General features: G+C 36.8%; 1 protein-coding gene across 1 annotated transcript; it reads right to left on the bottom strand.

Moving 5' to 3' along the window:
• Nucleotides 1-13407: 13407 nt before the first annotated feature.
• On the bottom strand, nucleotides 13408-18997 carry LOC107719720 (uncharacterized). Its single transcript, XM_016527206.1, has 5 exons — nucleotides 18948-18997; nucleotides 18533-18865; nucleotides 18345-18404; nucleotides 15971-16210; nucleotides 13408-13540 (listed from the first exon to the last, which is right to left on the bottom strand). Exons 1-5 carry the CDS (start codon nucleotides 18991-18993, stop codon nucleotides 13425-13427), a joined length of 795 nt encoding a protein of 264 aa, XP_016382692.1. The 5' UTR covers nucleotides 18994-18997; the 3' UTR covers nucleotides 13408-13424.
• Nucleotides 18998-20756: the final 1759 nt, after the last annotated feature.

Genomic DNA, 20756 nt, shown 5'->3' with positions numbered 1-20756 from the left:
ATTCAATCACACTTTTAACAAACCTGATTAAAATAAATAAAACATAATCTCCTTACTTGTTGCATTATCATTATTTTTCTGTAACTCTGACTACATGTACTAAAAAAAATTTAGAAATAATATTTCATAAAAACCTTTAAAATTGCCAGAGAAGTAAGGTAACGCCAGTGACAAAAAAATGGTACATGTGGTCTTTAAATAGGAAGACACAGGTATCCTTTGCAGAAGTGTTTTATCGACTAAACGTGACACACATATAAGTTCTCCTCCTCCTTCACATCTGCCGTAATAATTTATATTTATATTTTACCTTTGCAGTTTAAATAAACCATACATCTCATATGACATCTTGCTTTATTAATATTTATTATGAATGTCTTAAACTTTAACAACGTACGGGCAGATCCATTTAGCGCAGCTGGTGCCGCTTTGAAGTGACGCTTGAGTGCTCTAGAATATTACAATGCACAAATAAACGTCCTTTGATTCCTTCCCATGCCTCCTTCCCTCGTATCCTAAGACGCGAGGGAAGGAAACGAGGATGCACAGAAATGAGAAGCACATTGCATAACAAATAAAGTGAGAGAAGTACATTTCAAAATACTCCATCTGGTGTACCCTGTTAAAACTCTTTTTCTTAGATTTCGTACTGATGTAGATGTTATATGTGATTTCTGTGGGACTGAGAAAGAAAATGTTGTGCACTTATTTTGTAACTGCATTTATAGCTAAATGTTTTGGATAGATTTGGAATGTTTCCTTTGTAAATGCCTAGGCATGAAAGTTTACCTTTCTGAAAAAGATGTATTTTTTTTATTTTAATAGACAAAGATTACCACCAAATGTGGCCTTTATTGTTAATCTTTGTTTGATTATGGGGAAATACCATATACATAAACAGAAATGGGCTAAAGGAAAACCCAACTTTTTGTTATTTCAGATAGATATGAAAAATTATATTGAGTTACTACTTGGGTTGAAAAACAGTAAAGCAAAACGCACTAGGTCTCTTCGTGAAGCTTTTCTGTTATTTATATGATGATCTCATACCTGTTCTTTTTTTTTTTCATTATTATTTTAATTTATTTATTTATTTTTACCTGTATTATTATTTATATAATACTGTATATGTTCTATTTCTTTTTTGTAGTTTATATTTGTTCAGTACCTTTATATTACATGTTGGAAATCAATATAAAAATCAATAAAAAAATAAGAAATGAGAAGCACCCTAGGTGTCACTGTCAGACCAGAATATACAGACAGCCTTCTTAATGTCAACATTAAAGCAAACTTGGACCCTATATTTACTTTCTTAATGCATGATTCACACGGCCCATCAGGTTATTGAAGGCTACCGGTGTTTATTGTTGCTTAAAAATACATCTCAATCAGTTTTTCATTCCATAATTTTAGCTAATTCTCATAATTCTTTTATGCTCTCTCTCCTAGCTAGTGCTTTATCTCCCCCTAGTGTTCATTCTTTGTAATAACATCTATGTAAACACAACAGGCATGTTACTTTCCATTCTAAAAGGCATTTGCAGTACCGTTTCTAGGCATAGGCAAGCTACTCTTGGGTCGCCACCACCTGGAGGGGGCGCCAATGAGCGCATGTACTGGCGCTACATTTAAGAGGGATGTGATAAAGAGTGGCACGGCCACCCTGAAATATGATTGCCTCCTCCACTGGATCCCCCAACATTATCGGGCTACAGTACTGTCAATCTGACGATGCCTGTATGCCATTGAATCAGAGCGCTGTCAATTGCTGCCTCTGATTGTTGCATGCAAAGTTCAAAAAAGTGCTCACCAATGCCATTAGATCAATAGGTTCTGTCAGTGCTTTGGCAAGCTAAGGCTTTTTTTTTTTCAAAGGCCAATTTAAAATATTGGTACAGTAAAAAGTGCACAAAATCAGTATTTATTTTAGGCAGTATTTATGGCAGTCGAGAAATCATGTTGCGAAATTGTCCAAAAGGTGTGCGTTTTTGTGCCAAATGCATTGTTAAAGGTACAGTGTGTCGTTTTAATATTCCCATATAAAACTTTAACAGCCAATGAAAAAATTTTGGTGTAGTAAAATTCACTAATTCACAAGATAAATACATCCTTTATTAATCCGCTTTGTCGAATTTAACTTACGGAAGTGTCGAAATGCTGAATCAATTAATTCGCTTCCAACAGCGCCCAATGGGAGCATAGAGGGCAGCGTGTCGTGTTATTTAAAGGGGACGTTCACGCTTCAAAGAGTAACAAAGGAATAAGTAGCTGAATTCTGATTACTTTTATGCCACTGATCAGGCATTTATATGTAGTTTGGGGTAAGAAAGGGTTTTATATAGTGATGGGAAACCGAGGCTTTCTGAAGCGTTTGAGGCTTTCATGAAATTGTGCCGAAAAATGGTTGATTACTCGAAGCTTTCAATACAATGCACATTATCGACATCTGGTGGTCAGACTTGGTTTCTCCACCGTGTCTGAGTGATTCTATAATTGCAGGTACATTTGGTGTCCGAAGTCATTATTTTGTTTCTGCTTTTTTTCAAATGGTTATATTTTTAATTATTTTAATGCTGTGCTACTCATTGTTATGAATTACAAGATGTTACAGTCCATAACAATATAATATTGTTTTGCAAAAAGTGTTTTAAATAGCTGAAAATCATGATTTCTTTTTGTCCAAATTAGTCAGTGCATATTTTCCATCATGTATCGTGTAATCAAAATATTTTATTGTACTTTTCATTTGGTGATATTTCATTAATTTTATTTATAAAAGCCCTAAAGAGTCATTTATCTAATTCTACAACATTATTTAAAAAATATATAACTTTTTTCTTATAAAAATGTGTGTAAATAGCTGAAAATCATGATTTCTTTTTGTCCAAATTAGTCAGTGCATATTTTCCATCATGTATCGTGTAATCAAAATATTTTATTGTACTTTTCATTTGGTGATATTTCATTCATTTTATTTATAAAAGCCCTAAATAGTCATTTATCTAATTCTACAACATTATTTAAAAAATATATAACTTTTTTCTTATAAAAATGTGTGTCCCTAAATCTTGCGTCAACTCTGTTACCGTACTTTGCCTTTAAATTAGTGGAATTATCTCCCACAACTATGTAAGATACAGGAAATGATTGTTACCGTCAAACTCTGTTACCAAGGTAGAGTAACAATGCTGACAATGCGGTAACAGAATTAACAGTCCATCGGACAATTCGGTCAATTCTGTTACTTTACAATTCTGTTACTTAAAGGGTCAACTCTGTTTGTGAACTATTTTCACAAAAAACAAATAAAATTGTTGTTTAAAATCTAATAAACATTATTGATTTATTTTTGCACCCTTATAATATTTCAACAACATTTCTTTTTTAACTGGATATTGTATATAATACATTTTCAGATGAAAAATATTTGCTCCAAGTGGACGGTTCTGTGAAGACATAGGTATTTTTATTTTTTATTTTTAAGGTATGCATAGGTGAAATATTATCTCAGTTTCAAGTGATGGAATGTAAGGACTGTTTGTCTAATGAAACATGAAGGATTTTTCCTGTTATGATTTATTGTTATTTCTACACATTGGCTAATTTGTCCGTAACAGAGTTGACAAACAATACCATAAAGACATCTGTTTTTTTTTTGTTTGTTTTTTTAAATAAAAGTAAAAAAAAAAGGAAGTAACTTGTGTTTGGCAAGCACTGAATTATTCAAATTAAATATGTTTTAATAAGATACTGAAAAAAAATCTGTTAGTGAGTTTTTTTCTTAACTTTCTGCAATGCCAAATGTATCTCCAATTATAGAATCACCCATCTGACAAATCTTCGCGGAGCAGAGGATGGTTTGAAAGCATGTGACCAAAGCTTCGGAAGTCCGTGACATACAAGAGTGGAATCAATCTGGGATCAATACCATTCTGTCTAATCTGATATAATCTCATCTAAATTAATTTGTGCCAATGAGACCACAACGGATTCACATATTGATCAATAATATAAAATACACAAGTATAGGATCATAATTATTAATTGACGTGGGTAGCTGAAAAAATATATTTTGGGCGAGCTGTTCTGTTCGGGGTCTCTGTGTACTCACACTAGGCACGGTTGCCTTGAACCGATTATCCCCCCTCCCCACTCCCCCGCTGGCCTGCACTCAGACTTGCACTAAACTTTCCGGGCCGGAGCACACTTACGTCATGTGCGAGATAACGGAGAAACCCACTTTCGCTAATATTCTGCCTAATAAATTTGTAATTTATGCCGTGTCTTGATTTTCACTTGTAAGTATCAGAGAATTATTACGGAGGCAGCTGACGTTAATGAAAGAATTTGCAGCTTTAAATCGCAGACTACAATTCCAGTTAATCAATAAGGTGACAACCAGACCCATTATAAACGTAAATATACTTGACTGAATTAAATTAATTGAAAGTGTAGTGTAGTAGTAGTAATAGTCAGGGACGGATTAACGCAGGGGCCTACCGGGCACGTGCACAGGGCACTAGACCAGAGGGGGGCCCAGCCGAAATACTGCTTCTCCAGGAACGTGATTTAAGCAAAGTGGATTTTGAATGCAGCTTCCAAAAGACCAAAAAGAGCCAGACGCGTTTTTACAGTGCTGCGCATTATAACCAATCACACAGGATTCTGTTGAGCTTATGAATGCAATGGCCAATCAGAGACATTCAGATGAGTCATCGCTGAAAAGCCCGTGTTTTGCTCAGTGTGCGCGCTCGCTGACTGAATGCTGGTCTCTGGCTAATTCTCTCACCATAAACAAATTGCAGATGTGTGTATGATGTAAGTAAGATATTAATTTCACAGTATAAACAGCTTCAGTGATTATAATGGGAGCTGTTTAGTGCTTGAACTCTGTCTAGACTGAAGTTAATATTCTTTGATAATGCAAATATTCTTTGCTTTCTTTATGTACAATGAAAGTGTTATAATTAGTAACTTACAATGTTTTTATTAAATTTACGTTAAATATAAAGTCAGTCATATTAAAAATATTCTATGACATGACACCCATATCTAGTACAAGTTAAAAGACGGGTTTTATGCATAGGCTAGTTAATAGATTACACTAATATTAGGCTACTTTTCCCATAGCCCATTATAGATAAACTAACATGATCTATAAAGGTGCAAAATGTATTTACTTATGTTTGAGAATCGTGATATTTTATGATATAGTTAACAAGTGTGGGAAAATTTCGAATAAAAAAGGAACAAAATTTCAACCGAGAGGGGCCTTTAATCGGTCAGTGCCCAGGGCACCGCTGTGTCATAATCCGTCCCTGGTAATAGTATATGTTTGTGGTCGTAATGATGACAGTAGCGCACACAAAATAGAATCTGTTCCGTGCTCCGGCGCGGTTAGCGCTCACACTACATGCGTACCGAGCCCAAACAAACCGTGCCCTGGGGCCCACCTCTTCCAACCGGGCCTGAAACGGCTAAACGAACCGCGCTCGAGCGCTCATATTCAAACGAACCGGGCTTTGGGGGGTCAAACGCGCTCGGGCACGGTTCAAAACGCCTAGTGTGATACACCCTAGACCCCAGCTATAAACATGATTAAATGTCCCACTGACAGCCCTCAAAGTGACTGAAGAATCCTTCACTGAATTTATGCATCAGGTGGAATCGTGAAGCGCCAATTTTTTCAAACCAGCTGTCCCGACCTTCCGATACTGGCATACTGCATTACGTTCAAAGCTTCAAACGTCATCAATCACGTGGTGTTGTCATTTCGATACAAGCATCGGCACAGTGTGTGATACAATAGTGGTTTGAAAACTGCGTCGGAGCATCGGAGCTCCGGTATCAATCGTCCCATCACTATTCAAAATTAATCTATTTGAAGTGGTTCACTAGGTGTCACTGTCAGACCAGAATATACAGACAGCCTCGTTAACATCAACATGAAAGCAAACCTGCACCCTATATTTCCTTTCTTAATAGATGTTAATGTGCATGATTCACAAGACCCATCAGGCTATTGACATCGTTTACTTTACTGAACAATGGAACATTTTATTTGCTCTCTGATGACCATCATCAACATGATATGTGACAAAATCCTGTTCCTTGTTTATTTCAATCACTTTTTAATTCTATAATTTTAGCCAATTATCTTTATTTTACATAAACATTGTACTGTAATTTACTTGTACAAGACAATAAAAGATATAACGGCACATTAATTACTTGGATTAACAACACTTTAATCCTGACTGAATAGAGTGGTGGAACTATGAAGTCACTTTGTAGGCAAAACCCCGGAAACGAGTTAGCATTTTAGCACTTCCGGTTCCATCATCCCAAAGTCAATGGCTTTTTTGAATGGGATTTTGGTTAAATCCCTTAAATAAGGTCTGTGGTTAACACAAGCTCAAGGTACTTTCACGTTTTATTCTACGACATAAAACACACCAGTTACACCACACTCCTGATTTTTTTAAGCTCTTACGTTTCTTAAAAAGCATGTTGCTAACAAGTTGCTAAATGGGACTACAGGCGCTGTTGGAGACATTAAACGTCATCACGCCGAACAGTTTATCAATTTATAGCAGGGGTCACCAAACACTGGTCCTGGAGGGCCGGTGTCCGCTGAACTCTGCAGGACCCCGGCCCTCCAGGACCGAGCCTGGTGACCCATGATTTATAGTATTTTCCAATTGTAGTAGGCCTATAATTTGTCCTACAATTAATTGTAGAATAACCAATTAATAGTTTCCCGCATTTTATATTGTTGTTTGACAATGTTTTTTTTTTTGCTTTGCCCTGAAATGCAACCAAGTCTTCGGATGGAAGATGCTTGTTTTATCACTTTCCCACTGATGTAGCAGGCTATCCCAGCGGAAACTCTGGGTTCGTACCATAAGGTAAACTCATATTTTGATTATTCCATGTAAACACTGCATTTACCGGCTTAGTCACGGTGAAATTTTAATTTTGCATAGTGCTTAAAGCCACATTAAAATTAAATGTTTACGGCCACAAGCAGCTATTAGAAAGCAGAAAGTTTGAGGATTTTCTAGAAGCAAGGGTAAAATAACAGTTTGTGTGACCACCCTAACAAATTGATAGCTGAAATGTGGTATTTTATTCACTAAAATAAATTTAATCTTACCATATCCAAAAACTTTCTCACTCTGCTTTAATAGATTAAATGCACTAGAATGTTACTGAATACTACGTGGAGACACGTTTTTAATGAAAATACTCATATTAATCAAGGATTTATTGACTTTTAATGGACCGTATTTCGAAATGTAGGCCTACAGAAATGTGCTTTCATATGTGCGTTAGTTATGATTATTTCATTTATTCACTACTTACTATTTATTATTAATGTTTCATTTCAGTTTTAGTTTGGCTCAAGTTTTGTGTATATTCCAGTTTATATGAAAAGGTTAATGTTAATCCTTTTCACTGAACATGTTTCTAAAAAATAAGTTTGAAAAAGTTGTCGGAAGCGTGGTGGTGGTGACGTTGAAGGCGAGCGACTGTGGTGTAGTTGTACACAGAGCTTATTTTTTGCAATAATCCAAATAAAGCCTATGGAAAAATCCTGGCTTTTTTGTCGAGGGAACCAGTGTGAAGATAACAGCCGGTTGGCCTACTAACCCTGCTGAAAAAAACAGCTAAAACCAGCCTAAGCTGGTTGGCTGGTCTTAGCTGGTTTAAGCTGGAAGTAGTTGGTTTTAGCTGGTCTCCCAGCCTGACCAGCTAAGGAAGTGGCCAAAACCCCTCTAAATCCAGCCTGCTGACCAGCTAAGACCAGGCTGGATGACCAGCTAAAACCAGCTAAGACCAGCCAACCAGCTTAGGCTGTTTTGTTCAGCAGGGAAGTGACGTCATAGTTCCACCACTATTCCCTTACACCTTCTCTCTTATGCTCTCTCTCCTATCTAGTGCTATATCTCCCTCTAGTGTTCATTCTTTGTAAACAAACATGTTACTTTTCATTATAAAAGGCATTTGTACATCAGTTTTATGAAACCTATTGTCTGCATTCTACAGTTTTATTTACATCTTTTGATTCATTTAGCCTAGTTTTAAGTTTATAGTAGGCTATGTGTTTGTTTTTAAACATTTGCCAATGTTCTGCAATCTTAGACTGGTCAAAAGCATTTCCATACCTAGTTAAGCTGTGCAAATGAACTTGAGTTACAAGTCCCATCAGCCCATGCGCTGTGCAAGGCGGCGGGACGCTCACTTCCACCCAACGTTTGGAAAGGGAAGCGGTGGTTACCAGGCTAGTTGATCACAGTGGAAGTGAAAACATATCACGGAGTATATTTTTATCGGACTAATGATAATTGGTGTTACAGCAACATCGTGAGGATGTACAGGACGCATTTAATGGTAAACATTAGGCAGGCATGCTTTTTTTGAGAGCACAGGTACATCGTGGAGATTTTTCTGTGTGATGTAAGCGTTTTAGGGCGTTTGTTCATCTGCAATACGTCTCTAAAACGTTTCCTGTAATGAATCCAAATGAATCTTTAACAGGTGTGTGTGTGTGTGTTAATTGTTTATCTGTACGTGTTGTCAAGTTAAAAGAAACAAAGAATAAAGGATTCAAAAAAGCATTAAAAGAGTAAAGCATTCTTTGCCATACCACTGAATCTCACAATTTTAAATGCAAGAAAGCATTCTGTGTGAATAGTTTCAGTTAAACTAGAAATGTAAATCCTCAGCCTCATGTTGTTCCTGACTATTGTTTATCTTCAGAAAAATGAAAAGTATGAAAAAATATATTGTGAAAGTATTTTTTATATTCTCTCATAATTTATGCTATTGATGTGTTGCTATATTTGGACTTTGTATCCATCATTTTCCTATGCCCCATGACGATTTGCACGAATTATGGGAGTAACTTCCCTTAAACTGTAAACAATCAGCAAAAGGTTTGCTCTGTGAATACAGTAATGTTTTCAAAAACTGAGTACAATATGAGGTGCCATTACTCTCTCTCTCTCTTCAATCATCGAGCATTAAAAGTGTAAAAGCATCAACAAATTACTTTCAGTTTACCATGAATGATCCCAAAAAGATTATTTCCAGCAAATTTACCATATTGAATATCACTGTAGTAATGTTTACATTAATATACGTTGACTTAATCAAAAATATTCATTAACATTAACATTGAGTGATAATATTTCAGACTGTGATATTTCAAAATGATTTCCATCATTTTTGACAAAAACTGAGTACAATATGAGGTGCCATTACTCTCTCTCTCTCTTCAATCATCGAGCATTAAAAGTGTAAAAGCATCAACAAATTACTTTCAGTTTACCATGAATGATCCCAAAAAGATTATTTCCAGCAATTTTACCATATTGAATATCACTGTAGTAATGTTTACATTAATATACGTTGACTTGAGTGATAATATGTCAGACTGTGATATTTCAAAATGATTTCCATCATTTTTGACAGATAACAAATTTTAATGCATCTGTGTGAAAAACTTGGAAAGAGACGTGAGGATTTGGGGAGAAAAAAAGGGTCAGATTTGTGGAGTGCATTCCAGTTAATTGTATCATCAGTAATATCACTGAATTGGGAGAGCAGACCACAGATGTGCAGTATATGTTGTCTTTTTGTCACATAGTTACAGCGGAATATAAAGGAGCTTTTGCCATAGATATTCTTGTTATACCATGTCACAGTAAAATGCCAAGTGTTTCGTTATTCCTCTGACTTAAAGGTGGGGTAAGCGATTTTTCAAAAACACTTTAGAAAACCGTTTCGGGGTGAATAGTGGGTTTGTCCCTATTTAACCCAGCACTGGGTTGTATTTAACCCAACATTTTTAGAGTGCACCTTTAAAATAGAACATGGAGAAAAATATACAGGCCTTTTAGTCAAACTGACAGATAAAGATTATTAATTATTTGAAGTGATTTGTCTTTTGAGTGGAACTTCACTCTAAAAAAATGCTGTGTTCATCTTGTTGGGTCATTTTCCTGTTTTTTCTTTTTATATATATTTTTTACCCAGGATTCTGGGTAGTTTTTCAGTAACTAAGCTGCTGGGTTATTTTTTTTTACCCAAACCGCTGGGGTGGAGCCTGCTGGGCTGTTTTTGTGTTACCCAGCCATTGGGTTAGTGAATTGGTGGGTCAGTCAATCTTACTGACAGCTAAAACTATACACCCCTCCTCTCAATCTGACGAAACAACCCAGCTGCTGAGTTCCATTAACCCAACATTTTTAGAGTGCACCTTTAAAATAGAACATGGAGAAAAATATACAGGCCTTTTAGTCAAACTGACAGATAAAGATTATTATTAATTTGAAGTGATTTGTCTTTTGAGTGGAACTTCACTCTAAAAAATGCTGTGTTCATCTTGTTGGGTCATTTTCCTGTTTTTTCTTTTTATATATATTTTTTTACCCAGGATTCTGGGTAGTTTTTCTGTAACTAAGCTGCTGGGTTATTTTTTTTCTACCCAAACCGCTGGGTTGAGCCTGCTGGGCTGTTTTTGTGTTACCCAGCCGTTGGGTTAGTGAATTGGTGGGTCAGTCAATCTTACTGATGCCAACCGCCGTAAAAATATAAGAAGAAGAAGTCAATCTTACTGACAGCTAAAACTATACACCCCTCCCCTCACTCTGACGAAACAACCCAGCTGCTGAGTTCCAGTCAGAGCGCGGGCTTTTTTTGAGTCCACTACAGGAGAGAGCGGTTCTCAGTGCCACCGATTTGGTGCACTTCTTCAGTGAAATAATAAAGGTTTGCATACATTTTGTTTGATTTATAAAGTCTTCACGGTGCTGTAAATTATATTTTATGCAATGCAACATACAAGAACGAGATGTTAGCTATTAATGCATCAGCAGTGGTTGTTTCACATGGTGGAAACGCCTTTTGCCTTGCATAACATAAACTGACTTTATTCGATATAAAACTTAATATAATTTAATGTTAACATCTGTATGTTTTCTAATTGCAGTTTTATGGGCAGGTTATGGAGTAGGTCACGGCATCTTTCAGCTACGAGTGAAATGCGAGGCGGCGGTCTGAAGTTCGCAGTTTCCCCAGCGAATAGTAGCCCATCACCGGCTCAGATTCCAGCGACGCACCGGCACGAGAATTAGCACTATTTCTGTGAAAAGGGATTAGAGAGAGCGGTTGAATAAACTTAAATTAAAGTGCTTCTTTTAAATGTTACAGTTTTTATTCCTATAATGCTTGTTAAATGTTTAAATGTATGTAATATTGTAAATTATGCTGTATTCACCCAAATAAATTCAATCTGTCTTATAGTTTTGTCTATGGGTGTTCTTGCTTATTAATAGTAATTACCGTAATTAGTAACTCTGTGTGTGATTTTTAATTTCCTGCCTATTTTAAGCCAGCAATATAGTCATTTTTAAACAATAGTTGACTTAAATAAAACAACCCAGCATGTTTGGTAAAAACACTTAACCCAACCAGCTGGGCCAAAATAACCCAGCATGTGTTCTGTCCAATATTTACCCAGCGCTGGGTTGCCAAATAACCCAAGTCGGGTTGTTTTTAACTCAGCATTTTTTAGTGTGTAGAAATGCAGTTGGCTTGCTATAGGAAAAAAATGGATACACACGTTAATCAATGATTTATTTATTTTTAAGAGAGTGAAAAATTAATTAAATTTCAGCATGTTCATCATTCTTTGGATTAAACCACTGGAGATGTATCATACATGTATGGATTACCTTTAGGGTACAAATGACTTGCATTGTATGGACAAATACAGCTTAAACCATTTTCAAAATATTTTTTGGTGTGCTTCACAGTGGAAAGGCCGAGTAAATGATGACATAATTTTCCTTTTTGTGTGATTTTAACTGAATAATTGATTTACACAACCCGAACAAGCCGAAACAACAGTGTCAATGACAGCAGAACTTTTTCACTTTTCTAAATTTCCCGATAAGCAAAGAATAATCATTGTTCAGTCTGACTGGGACTGAAGGGAAATTAAGTTCAGTCATCAATACACTCTTAATACTGAACATTTGGGCAGTATTAATAGTAAAAATGAAAATTTTTTCTCTGATTAAGTAAGCAAGTTGAGGCATCACCTGTAGTCTTCAGTTTATCCTGGTTCATCTCTGCTGCTGGTCAATCCTAGTTCTCCTACACAGTGATTCTCCATAAAAAAGACAAGATAATCCATGTTTTTTGGAGCAGAAAAAAAAATCACAGCTGAAGTTAAGGTATGACCACGAAGTGAAACTTGTGATGCACATGTCTCAGTGGTGACTGAACCAGCTTGACTGGTTATATTTAAATATTGCAAATGCACTCTGGCAATGGAAAGATTTGTGTACAATAGATAAATGTTTGTGCTTGTGTGTGTGTAAATAAAGTCCATGCAAATTGCAAAATTAACTTAACTATTTCTCTGTTTGTACAAAGCACACATTTTGTCGCTGTGAATTGTCTTTATTTCTTGCTTTTGTGAAATGCTGTGTTTATTAACCATGTCTGCTGGTCATGTGTGTTCATTACTGAGCTTTTTATCCTTGTGTTATGTTCAAATTCCTATAACACTTGTGCTGTTCCCGGTCAAAATTGACCGGCCTACAAAAAGAGCTTATAAATCTCTTGTTATGCAATATTACCACCAAAAATGGGATTCAATCTTTTTGTCAACTAGCTTTCTTTCAATTAGGACTGGTTTTGTATTTATATTTGGAACTGATTTATCGTAGGCCTCATTAATCTGAGTTTACATGCCTCAGTTTTTGAGTGAAAAAAACATTTGTGGAAAATTGTCAATATTAAATAATATATGAAAAAAGTGTTTTGCACAGTTTTTCACACTAGCATGCTCTAACCAAGACATTTTTGAAATGTTTATATCTTGTAAAAAAAAAAATAGCACAAAAGAACACTTGGGGTGTTCCTGGTGAAAAATGACCAGCCTACAAAAAAATAGCTTATAAATCTCTTGTTGTGCTATATTATCACCAAAAATGGGATTCAGTCTTTTTGTCTTGGTCTTGAAGTTATTGCCTGTGTCTTTAGGTTATGTGTGGTAAATATTTGTTATGAAAAAAATATATATGTTATGTGTGGTAAATATTTGTTATGAAAAAAATATATATGTTAAATGTTTCTGTACTGTAGCTCAGGAGACACTGTGTTGTTGGAGAAAGAGAAAGTGTATAATAATCCTGATTTGCAAGGCAAAAAATATTCATAACATCACATTACATGGTTAATAGTTCAGGTCATAACATTAGGTTTAATTATGTTTATACTCTCCTGTAAAATTTTAATTCACAATTGAATCACATCCACAGAGAAAAATCTGAGAAATGCGACATCAAATTATTATGAGATATTTATTTATTTTACATTTCACTGGGACATTTAGGGGCTGTCTTCTACTTCTTTCCAGATCTGACATAATAAAACAGCATAGCAACAGTAGCCACGCCCACCAGAGCAGAGATGACCAATCGGATCACAGCTTCAGTAAAACCACAGGAGTGACTGGAATCTGTGGAAACAAAAAGGTTACCGGCTCTGCAAGAAGGGATTGAAACATGAAATAGTACAAATGCCTTTCTAGTTTCTGACCTCAAACAAAGAACAGTGACTCACAATAGTTTACACTGATCAGCCACATCATTAAGACACCTGCCTAATATCGTGAAGGTCTCCCTCGTGCTCCCAAACAGCTCTGATGTGATGTTGAGCCATGGACTCCATAAGACATCTGAACTTGTCCTGTAGTGTCTGGCACATTAGCAGCAGATCATTTAAGTCCTGCAAGTTGTGAGGTGGGTCCTCCAAAGATCAGATCCATTACATAGATGCTCAGTCAGAACCTTTGAACCTTTGTCATGTTCCTCAAACTGTTCTTGAACAACTTTTTCAGTGTGTCAGGATGATCCTGCTGAAAGAGGCCAATGCCATCAGGAAACACCACTGACATGAAGGGGAGAACATGGTCTGCAGCAATCTTTAGGTAGGTTTATGTGTCAAAGTAGCATTCACGTGAATCTCAGGATTCAAGGTATCCCAGCAAAACATTTTCCAGAGCACAACACTGCCTCCACTGATCTGCTTTCTTCACATCTCACAGCGCATCTGCTGCCATCTCTTTCACAGATAAATGATTCACACGCACCTACATGCACCATCCATCTGATCTAAAAGAAAATGTGATTCATGAGGTAACTTTCTTCCATTGCTCCATGGTCCAGTTCTGACACTCACGTGCCCATTGTATCCGCTTTCGGCAAAACAGAGATCATCAAGAGACTCTGAGTGTCCAGTGAGTGTCAGAACTGGACCATGGAGCAATGGAAGAAAGTTACCTCATGAATCACATTTTCTGCGTTTACGTAGCCCCATACACAGCAAACTGTGATGCACAGTGAGTTCTGACACCTTTATATCATGGCTAGCATTACGTTTTTCATCAGTTTGAGCTCCAGTAGCTCTTCTGTGTGATTGAATTAGACGGGTTAGTCTTCAGTCACCACGTGCATCAATGAGCTTTTGGGCGCCAGTGACCCTGATGCAGATTCACCAGTTATCTTTCTTACTGGGAACACTTGAGATGCTCTGATCCAGTCATCTAGCCATCACTGTTTGGCCCTTGTCAAGTCATTCAGATATATTCACATTTATCCTGCTTCCATCACATGAAATTCAAGAACATCCTGATATATCTCACCCCTTGACAGATGCTGCTGTATTGATGTAATCAATGTGTTTCACTTCACCTGTCAGTGGTTTTAAAGTTGTGGCTGATCAATATATTGTTTGAATTATTATTATCAAGTCAGGTTTCACAGGGTCAGCTGTCTGTCTCAATCTCTTAATTTAGGATCATTTTTGTAAATGCAATCTTCCTAACTTAAATTCCACTATCATTATTATTTTGTAATGTTTATTTGATAAATACTGCACAGAATAAAACCACAATGAAGTACTGTACATTTAGAGAAGACTTAAAGGGTTACTTCACCCCAATATGAAAATTCTGTCATTAATTACTCACCCTCGTGTTGTTCCAAACCTGTAAGACCTTCATTCATCTTCGTAACACAAATCAAAATATTTTTGATGAAATCTGAGAGCTTTCTGTCCCTCCCATAGACAGCAATGTAATTACCACGATCAACGTCCAGAAACGTAGCAAGGAGATCGGTAAAATAATCCATGTGACATCGGGGGTTCAACTGTAATTTTACGCACCACACGGATACGTTGTTTTCGTTCAAATCAAAGCGTAAATAAACGTAGAAAACGTATCCGTGTGACGCAGCTGACACAGAAGCAATGTAATTACCACGATCAAGGTCCAGAAACGTAGCAAGGAGATCGGTAAAATAATCCATGTGACATCGGGGGTTCAACTGTAATTTTACGCACCACACGGATACGTTGTTTTCGTTCAAATCAAAGCGTAAATAAACGTAGAAAACGTATCCGTGTGACGCAGCTGACACAGAACAGCATACGCTGTTTACGTTCAGTGGAAACTCTCCAAAATGGCTCTACGGTGACGCGGATGAGACGAATTGTTGAATAAAGTCATTATTTTTGTTTTCTTTGCGCACACTCGTAGCTTCGTAAAATTACGGTTGAACCCCTGATGTCACATGGATTATTTTACCGATCTCCTTGCTACGTTTCTGGACGTTGATCGTGTAAATTCCATTGCTGTCTATCGAGGGTCAGAGAGCTCTCAGAATTCATCAAAAATATCTTAATTTGTGTTCCCAAGATGAACAAAGGTCTTACGGGTTTGGAACAACATGAGGGTGAGTAATTAATGACAGAATTTTCATTTTGGGGTGGAGTAACCCTTTAATTAAGTTGCATTCATATCTGTATAATTAAAAGTAATTCATTATTTTTGTTGGTGAACACAAAATATGAATGCCATTAAGAGATGTGTGGTATTGAACTTAACCTGTATTTAGTGGACAGCGTTCCTGAAAGCTGAATCGTGTCGTCTTGTTGCTGACTGGATTAGCAGACACACAATGATACACATCCTTATTTCTGTCTTTTATCTCCAGCGGGAGAGACAGAGTGTGGCTGAGGTCAGGGCTGCTGGTCTGATTCAGTCTTTCTCTCCCTTTATACCATGACAGAGAGACTCCTGGTCCATTCTCAGCTGAACACATCACTGCAGAAGAAAAACCTCCACCTGGAACAAAACAAGCAGCTGCACATTTCTGCAACACTAGTGAGAAATGAAGAAGAGAGGTTAGTTTTGAGCCCTAAAATGACTTGCAGTCATCATGCTGCCAAACCCTACCGTTCAATCAGGGTTGTGTTCCAGAAAGCAAGGCTAACTTACCGTCACATAAACCCTGAACCTTGCTTACTTTGGCTAAACACCTGTGAAGAGTTAGTTCAGTCGATCTCCTATTGGTAACCCTGAGTTAATTTGTGCACAAGGTGAGTACATAAAGACTTCTATACTTATACAAACCACTTTCAGGGCATCTCTTCTTAACTGTCCGTCTCTTGCACCTCCACCATGCTTATAGTTCTTTTTATTCGTGATTTAGTTCCTCCAAAGTGCAGTGGGTTGTGGACAATATCAGCCATTGGAGTGTGAACGGATCCACACTTGGGAAATCTATTGTAAAATATAGACCAAATAGGGACTTTTGGCATACTGTTTTCAGCATATGATGCTTTGGGACACACTTATTCTAATCTCACATACTATAATCGTATGCACCAGCAGCGAGGTCAGAAATTTTAGTGAGTGGAGCTTGGTGAAATAGAGTGAACCTCAGTACTTACTCTCAAACTAAAGTCCATCGTTTTACAATACATGAGATGAAAATAGAGATGCAGATTAAAATATATGCCTAAATTGAAAATAAAATGCGACTGTGATCTATTAAGCATCATGCATAAGTTTTGTGTCATATAACATTTAAAAGGTCTCAACTAGCAGAATACACGCGTAACTGTTTCAGGTAGAGACCAAACAATACTAAGTAAATATAAACATTCACACGCGTCTTTTGTGTCGCACTTTGGTTAGTAGCTTCAACAACTATAGTGAACCACACTAGATCACAGATATTCATTTAGAGCAGGTGCCCTCAATTCAAACGAGCCCAAACACAACATAAAACAACGATCTAGATCTAGATCTAGAGATAATCCTCACAGAGTGGCATTACATGCTGCTTTGCTGTACATAAATGGATCAAGTTGAACATATTATTTAGACAGGTTGTGAACCATGTTTTGTTTTCAGACAGTTTAATATAATATAAGCTGATTATAAGGCGTCGAGTTTCATATCAAAATGTTCATCTCTTAATTTCTTGAGTAATGGGCTATTACACATCTTTCAACAAGACTCTTGATACACTAATCAGAGAAAAAAGGGACACCAAACTGCCAGCCCACTCTGATCATGTAAATTACACCGTTTTCATTGGTCAAGCCAAACTCATGAGGTGTGACTTTGCCAGAAGTTAAAAGGCCACTATTCAGTGACCCTTTAGCTGGTTACTGTTTGTGTGGAGAAGACTGGAGACATTGACTAAACTAAACAGAGGTTTAGCTTAAGCTGTGGTCCCTTTGTTACAAAAGCACTGATGGTTTCTGTTCAGGTGAACTGACTCTTACTCTTCTCACAGCTTTATTCCCCTGGTTTCTATAACAGTTTCATTCTTTCACTTTTACTTCCCCTTGTTACCATGTATCTGCGTGAGTGTTTGTGTAGACTAGTTATGTATCAGCGTTTTAGTTAATAAAATGTATGTGCACAATATCATGAGTTTGGTTTCTGTGGTCACTGCTTGCAGACAAAATTCTTTTAAAGAGCTGATCTTGCTACATTTTCTGTGGCCACGAAAATAACATTTATAAGTGTTTATTTAAATTATACTTAATATTGAGTGGATGAACAGATTAGTTGATTGTTATATTGATTCTGTTACAGTACTGGCAGATGATGTAAATAATTATAATTAATTGTAATTATTTACGTACATTTCCCCTTTGAGCTAATATGCAGTTAATTTAGCTACTTTAACACACACCTACAGGAGTTTGTGAGTGTTTGTTAAACTCTGTACCGGTCAAACAGTAAATGACAGACAGATCCAAATTCAGAAGATGAAACAAACATTATTATTTAGTAATATTATCAATACAATCAAAAACATTAGAAGTTAATACATTTAATATGTATTAAATTTAAGTAAACAGTAGTGAATAATCAACAGAAAATACACACCATGCAGCAAAATATGAATATAGTGTAAACTCTTGCAACAACAGCTGGTTTATTTTCATGTATTACTCACCAGATATCAGACACTTGTTGACCTGTGAGCTGCTTTCAATGACAGGCAACGAGACAGGTGCTTTAAAACAACAGGGAAATAAATCCCCAAAATGTTTCTTAATATATTCTTTCTCAAAAACATAAATAAATGCAGCATTTAGAGCATTTTTCCTATGTAAGAGGAAAGATTGAAACAGTGTAACTCACCATAAACCATAACACTGAATCTTTTAAATGTGGTCATCGCGTTCATAATCTGTGCCGTATAGAGTCCAGAGTGACTGGTTGTGATGTTTCTGACGGTGAGAGATCCCGTCTGCTGGTCCATCTGCAGTCTGTCTTTAAATCCCTCATAACTGTCATATATAGAGATGCTCAGCTTGTAGATTTCAGCAATGAGAGTGTCTGGATTCTCAGGTCCAAACAGCCACAGTATCTGCTTCTCTCTGTAAATCTCACAAACACCAGTATGTAATACTACAGAATCTCCAGTCATCACTGATATTGTCTTGATTTCATCTGTCTCAGCACCAAAAGCACCTGGAGAACAAGAGCGGCATGCATTTTTCTTTCAACAAGAAACAGCAAAGACAAATAGAAGACAAACTGAAATTTGACTTACCACATAAAATGAGCAGAATCAAAGCTAACCGATTACAGACAAGCATTTTCCTTCAGTGTAGCCTACTTCAAACATTTACGGTCTGTCCAGGTTTAAAGCAAAACCTTTTGATCGCATGTCAATGAGGTCTGATGGTTTTTAATGCGAAGTGCCCTTCACCTACACATAAACAGCAGCAGTTATGAGAGTGTCTGGATTCTCAGGTCCAAACAGCCACAGTATCTGCTTCTCTCTGTAAATCTCACAAACACCAGTATGTAATACTACAGAATCTCCAGTCATCACTGATATTGTCTTGATTTCATCTGTCTCAGCACCAAAAGCACCTGGAGAACAAGAGCGGCATGCATTTTTCTTTCAACAAGAAACAGCAAAGACAAATGGAAGACAAACTGAAGTTTGACTTACCACATAAAATGAGCAGAATCAAAGCTAACCGATTACAGACAAGCATTTTCCTTCAGTGTACTTCAAACATTTACGGTCTGTCCAGGTTTAAAGCAAAACCTTTTGATCGCATGTCAATGAGGTCTGATGGTTTTTAATGCGAAGTGCCCTTCACCTACACATAAACAGCAGCAGTTGTGTATCTGCCCACAAACCACATCCCTTTAGCTCAGATGATCTAAATAAAAATGCCACTCAGTTCATCTGCTGGTGTAAATGACCAGCTTTTATAGCATATTATACACGCAGGCAAATATTTTATACACTCATGTTTCTCGTTTCACTCAGAAGAGCTGAAGTTGTGCTAGTATAAAGCAGGATGATGAAGTTCACCTCTGTACACTCAAAATCACACAAGTCTGCTGTTCAGAGTCGCCACACTGTTATGTTAAGTGCTCAAGCAACGAGTAATGATTTGTACTTTATGAGCGAATTATCTCTTTAAGTCTAAAGGATTGGTTTTTACCCAGTTTTTCCTAAAAAGGTGTTATTGTTTCACACAGTGAATGTATATATCAGAGTTTATACAGGCCAATGTAATTATGCTGATGAGAAACACTTGAAAACAATCACCTCAGGTGTTCAGTGAGTGAGACCTCTGGGGGCGGCTGTAAGACCGCCGCCACCGCGGTCCTGTGTCTGAATTCTGAGGAGGCAGACTATAAAAGTTGTTACAAACAATGCTGATGTGTCTGATAACCTCCTACATTTTCTGATTGTGACTGACTTTCTGCTGCCATCTACTGGTCAAGTCATGCAAATGCATTTGCTTAATATTTATAATTACTACAATACTAGTTTCTTGCTAGAATAACATCATCATTGGAAACGTTGTTAAAAACCTATAGCGACACAAAAACAGACCACAAACATTTTAGACACCATTTTATTTTTTTAGCTCAAATGTCACAGAATTGAAAACACAGGATTGTGGGACATCAGGCAGCAAATGACACAACTATGCTGCCTTCAAAAATCGATCAGATAAGCTCTTGGTAGTTGAGGCCCCAACGAGTTTATTTTCATATTAAACATTGAATCAGACATGTATCACTCAGTTTAGCGCTAAAAATACAATTTGTAGGCTATTAACGCTCTGGGATGTCGTCATTTATAAATGACACTACTAAAATTGCGTTTAAAATACAATATTAATGTTCAGCCAACAAAATTTTATTTTAGTGATGTCAAATGACATCCCCTTCAACCAATAAAATTAAAATGTATTTACCATGTGCACATTTCTGGTAACAAAGTTGTAAAGTATAGCACATGTTAGGTCACATGCTCTAAAGCAGGGGTGCCCAAACTCGGTCCCGGAGGGCCGGTGTCCTGCAGAGTTTAGCTCCAACTTGCCTCAAC

The sequence above is a fragment of the Sinocyclocheilus rhinocerous genome, unplaced genomic scaffold (assembly GCF_001515625.1).
Source record: "Sinocyclocheilus rhinocerous isolate Xijiao unplaced genomic scaffold, SAMN03320098_v1.1 scaffold331, whole genome shotgun sequence".
Taxonomy (NCBI): domain Eukaryota; kingdom Metazoa; phylum Chordata; class Actinopteri; order Cypriniformes; family Cyprinidae; genus Sinocyclocheilus; species Sinocyclocheilus rhinocerous.
The sequence above is the reverse complement of the archived record's forward strand: the minus strand, read 5'-3'. Positions and strand labels throughout refer to the sequence as shown.

Excerpts from the sequence above, each read along its gene's own strand:
- LOC107719720 (XM_016527206.1), bottom strand. The coding sequence starts at position 18,993 with ATGCTTGTCTGTAATCGGTTAGCTTTGATTCTGCTCATTTTATGTG. Across the intron at positions 18,866-18,947 it reads GATTCTGCTCATTTTATGTG|GTGCTTTTGGTGCTGAGACA; the intron begins GTAAGTCAAATT and ends CTTGTTCTCCAG. Across the intron at positions 16,211-18,344 it reads CAACAAGTGTCTGATATCTG|GTGGAGGTTTTTCTTCTGCA; the intron begins GTGAGTAATACA and ends GTTTTGTTCCAG.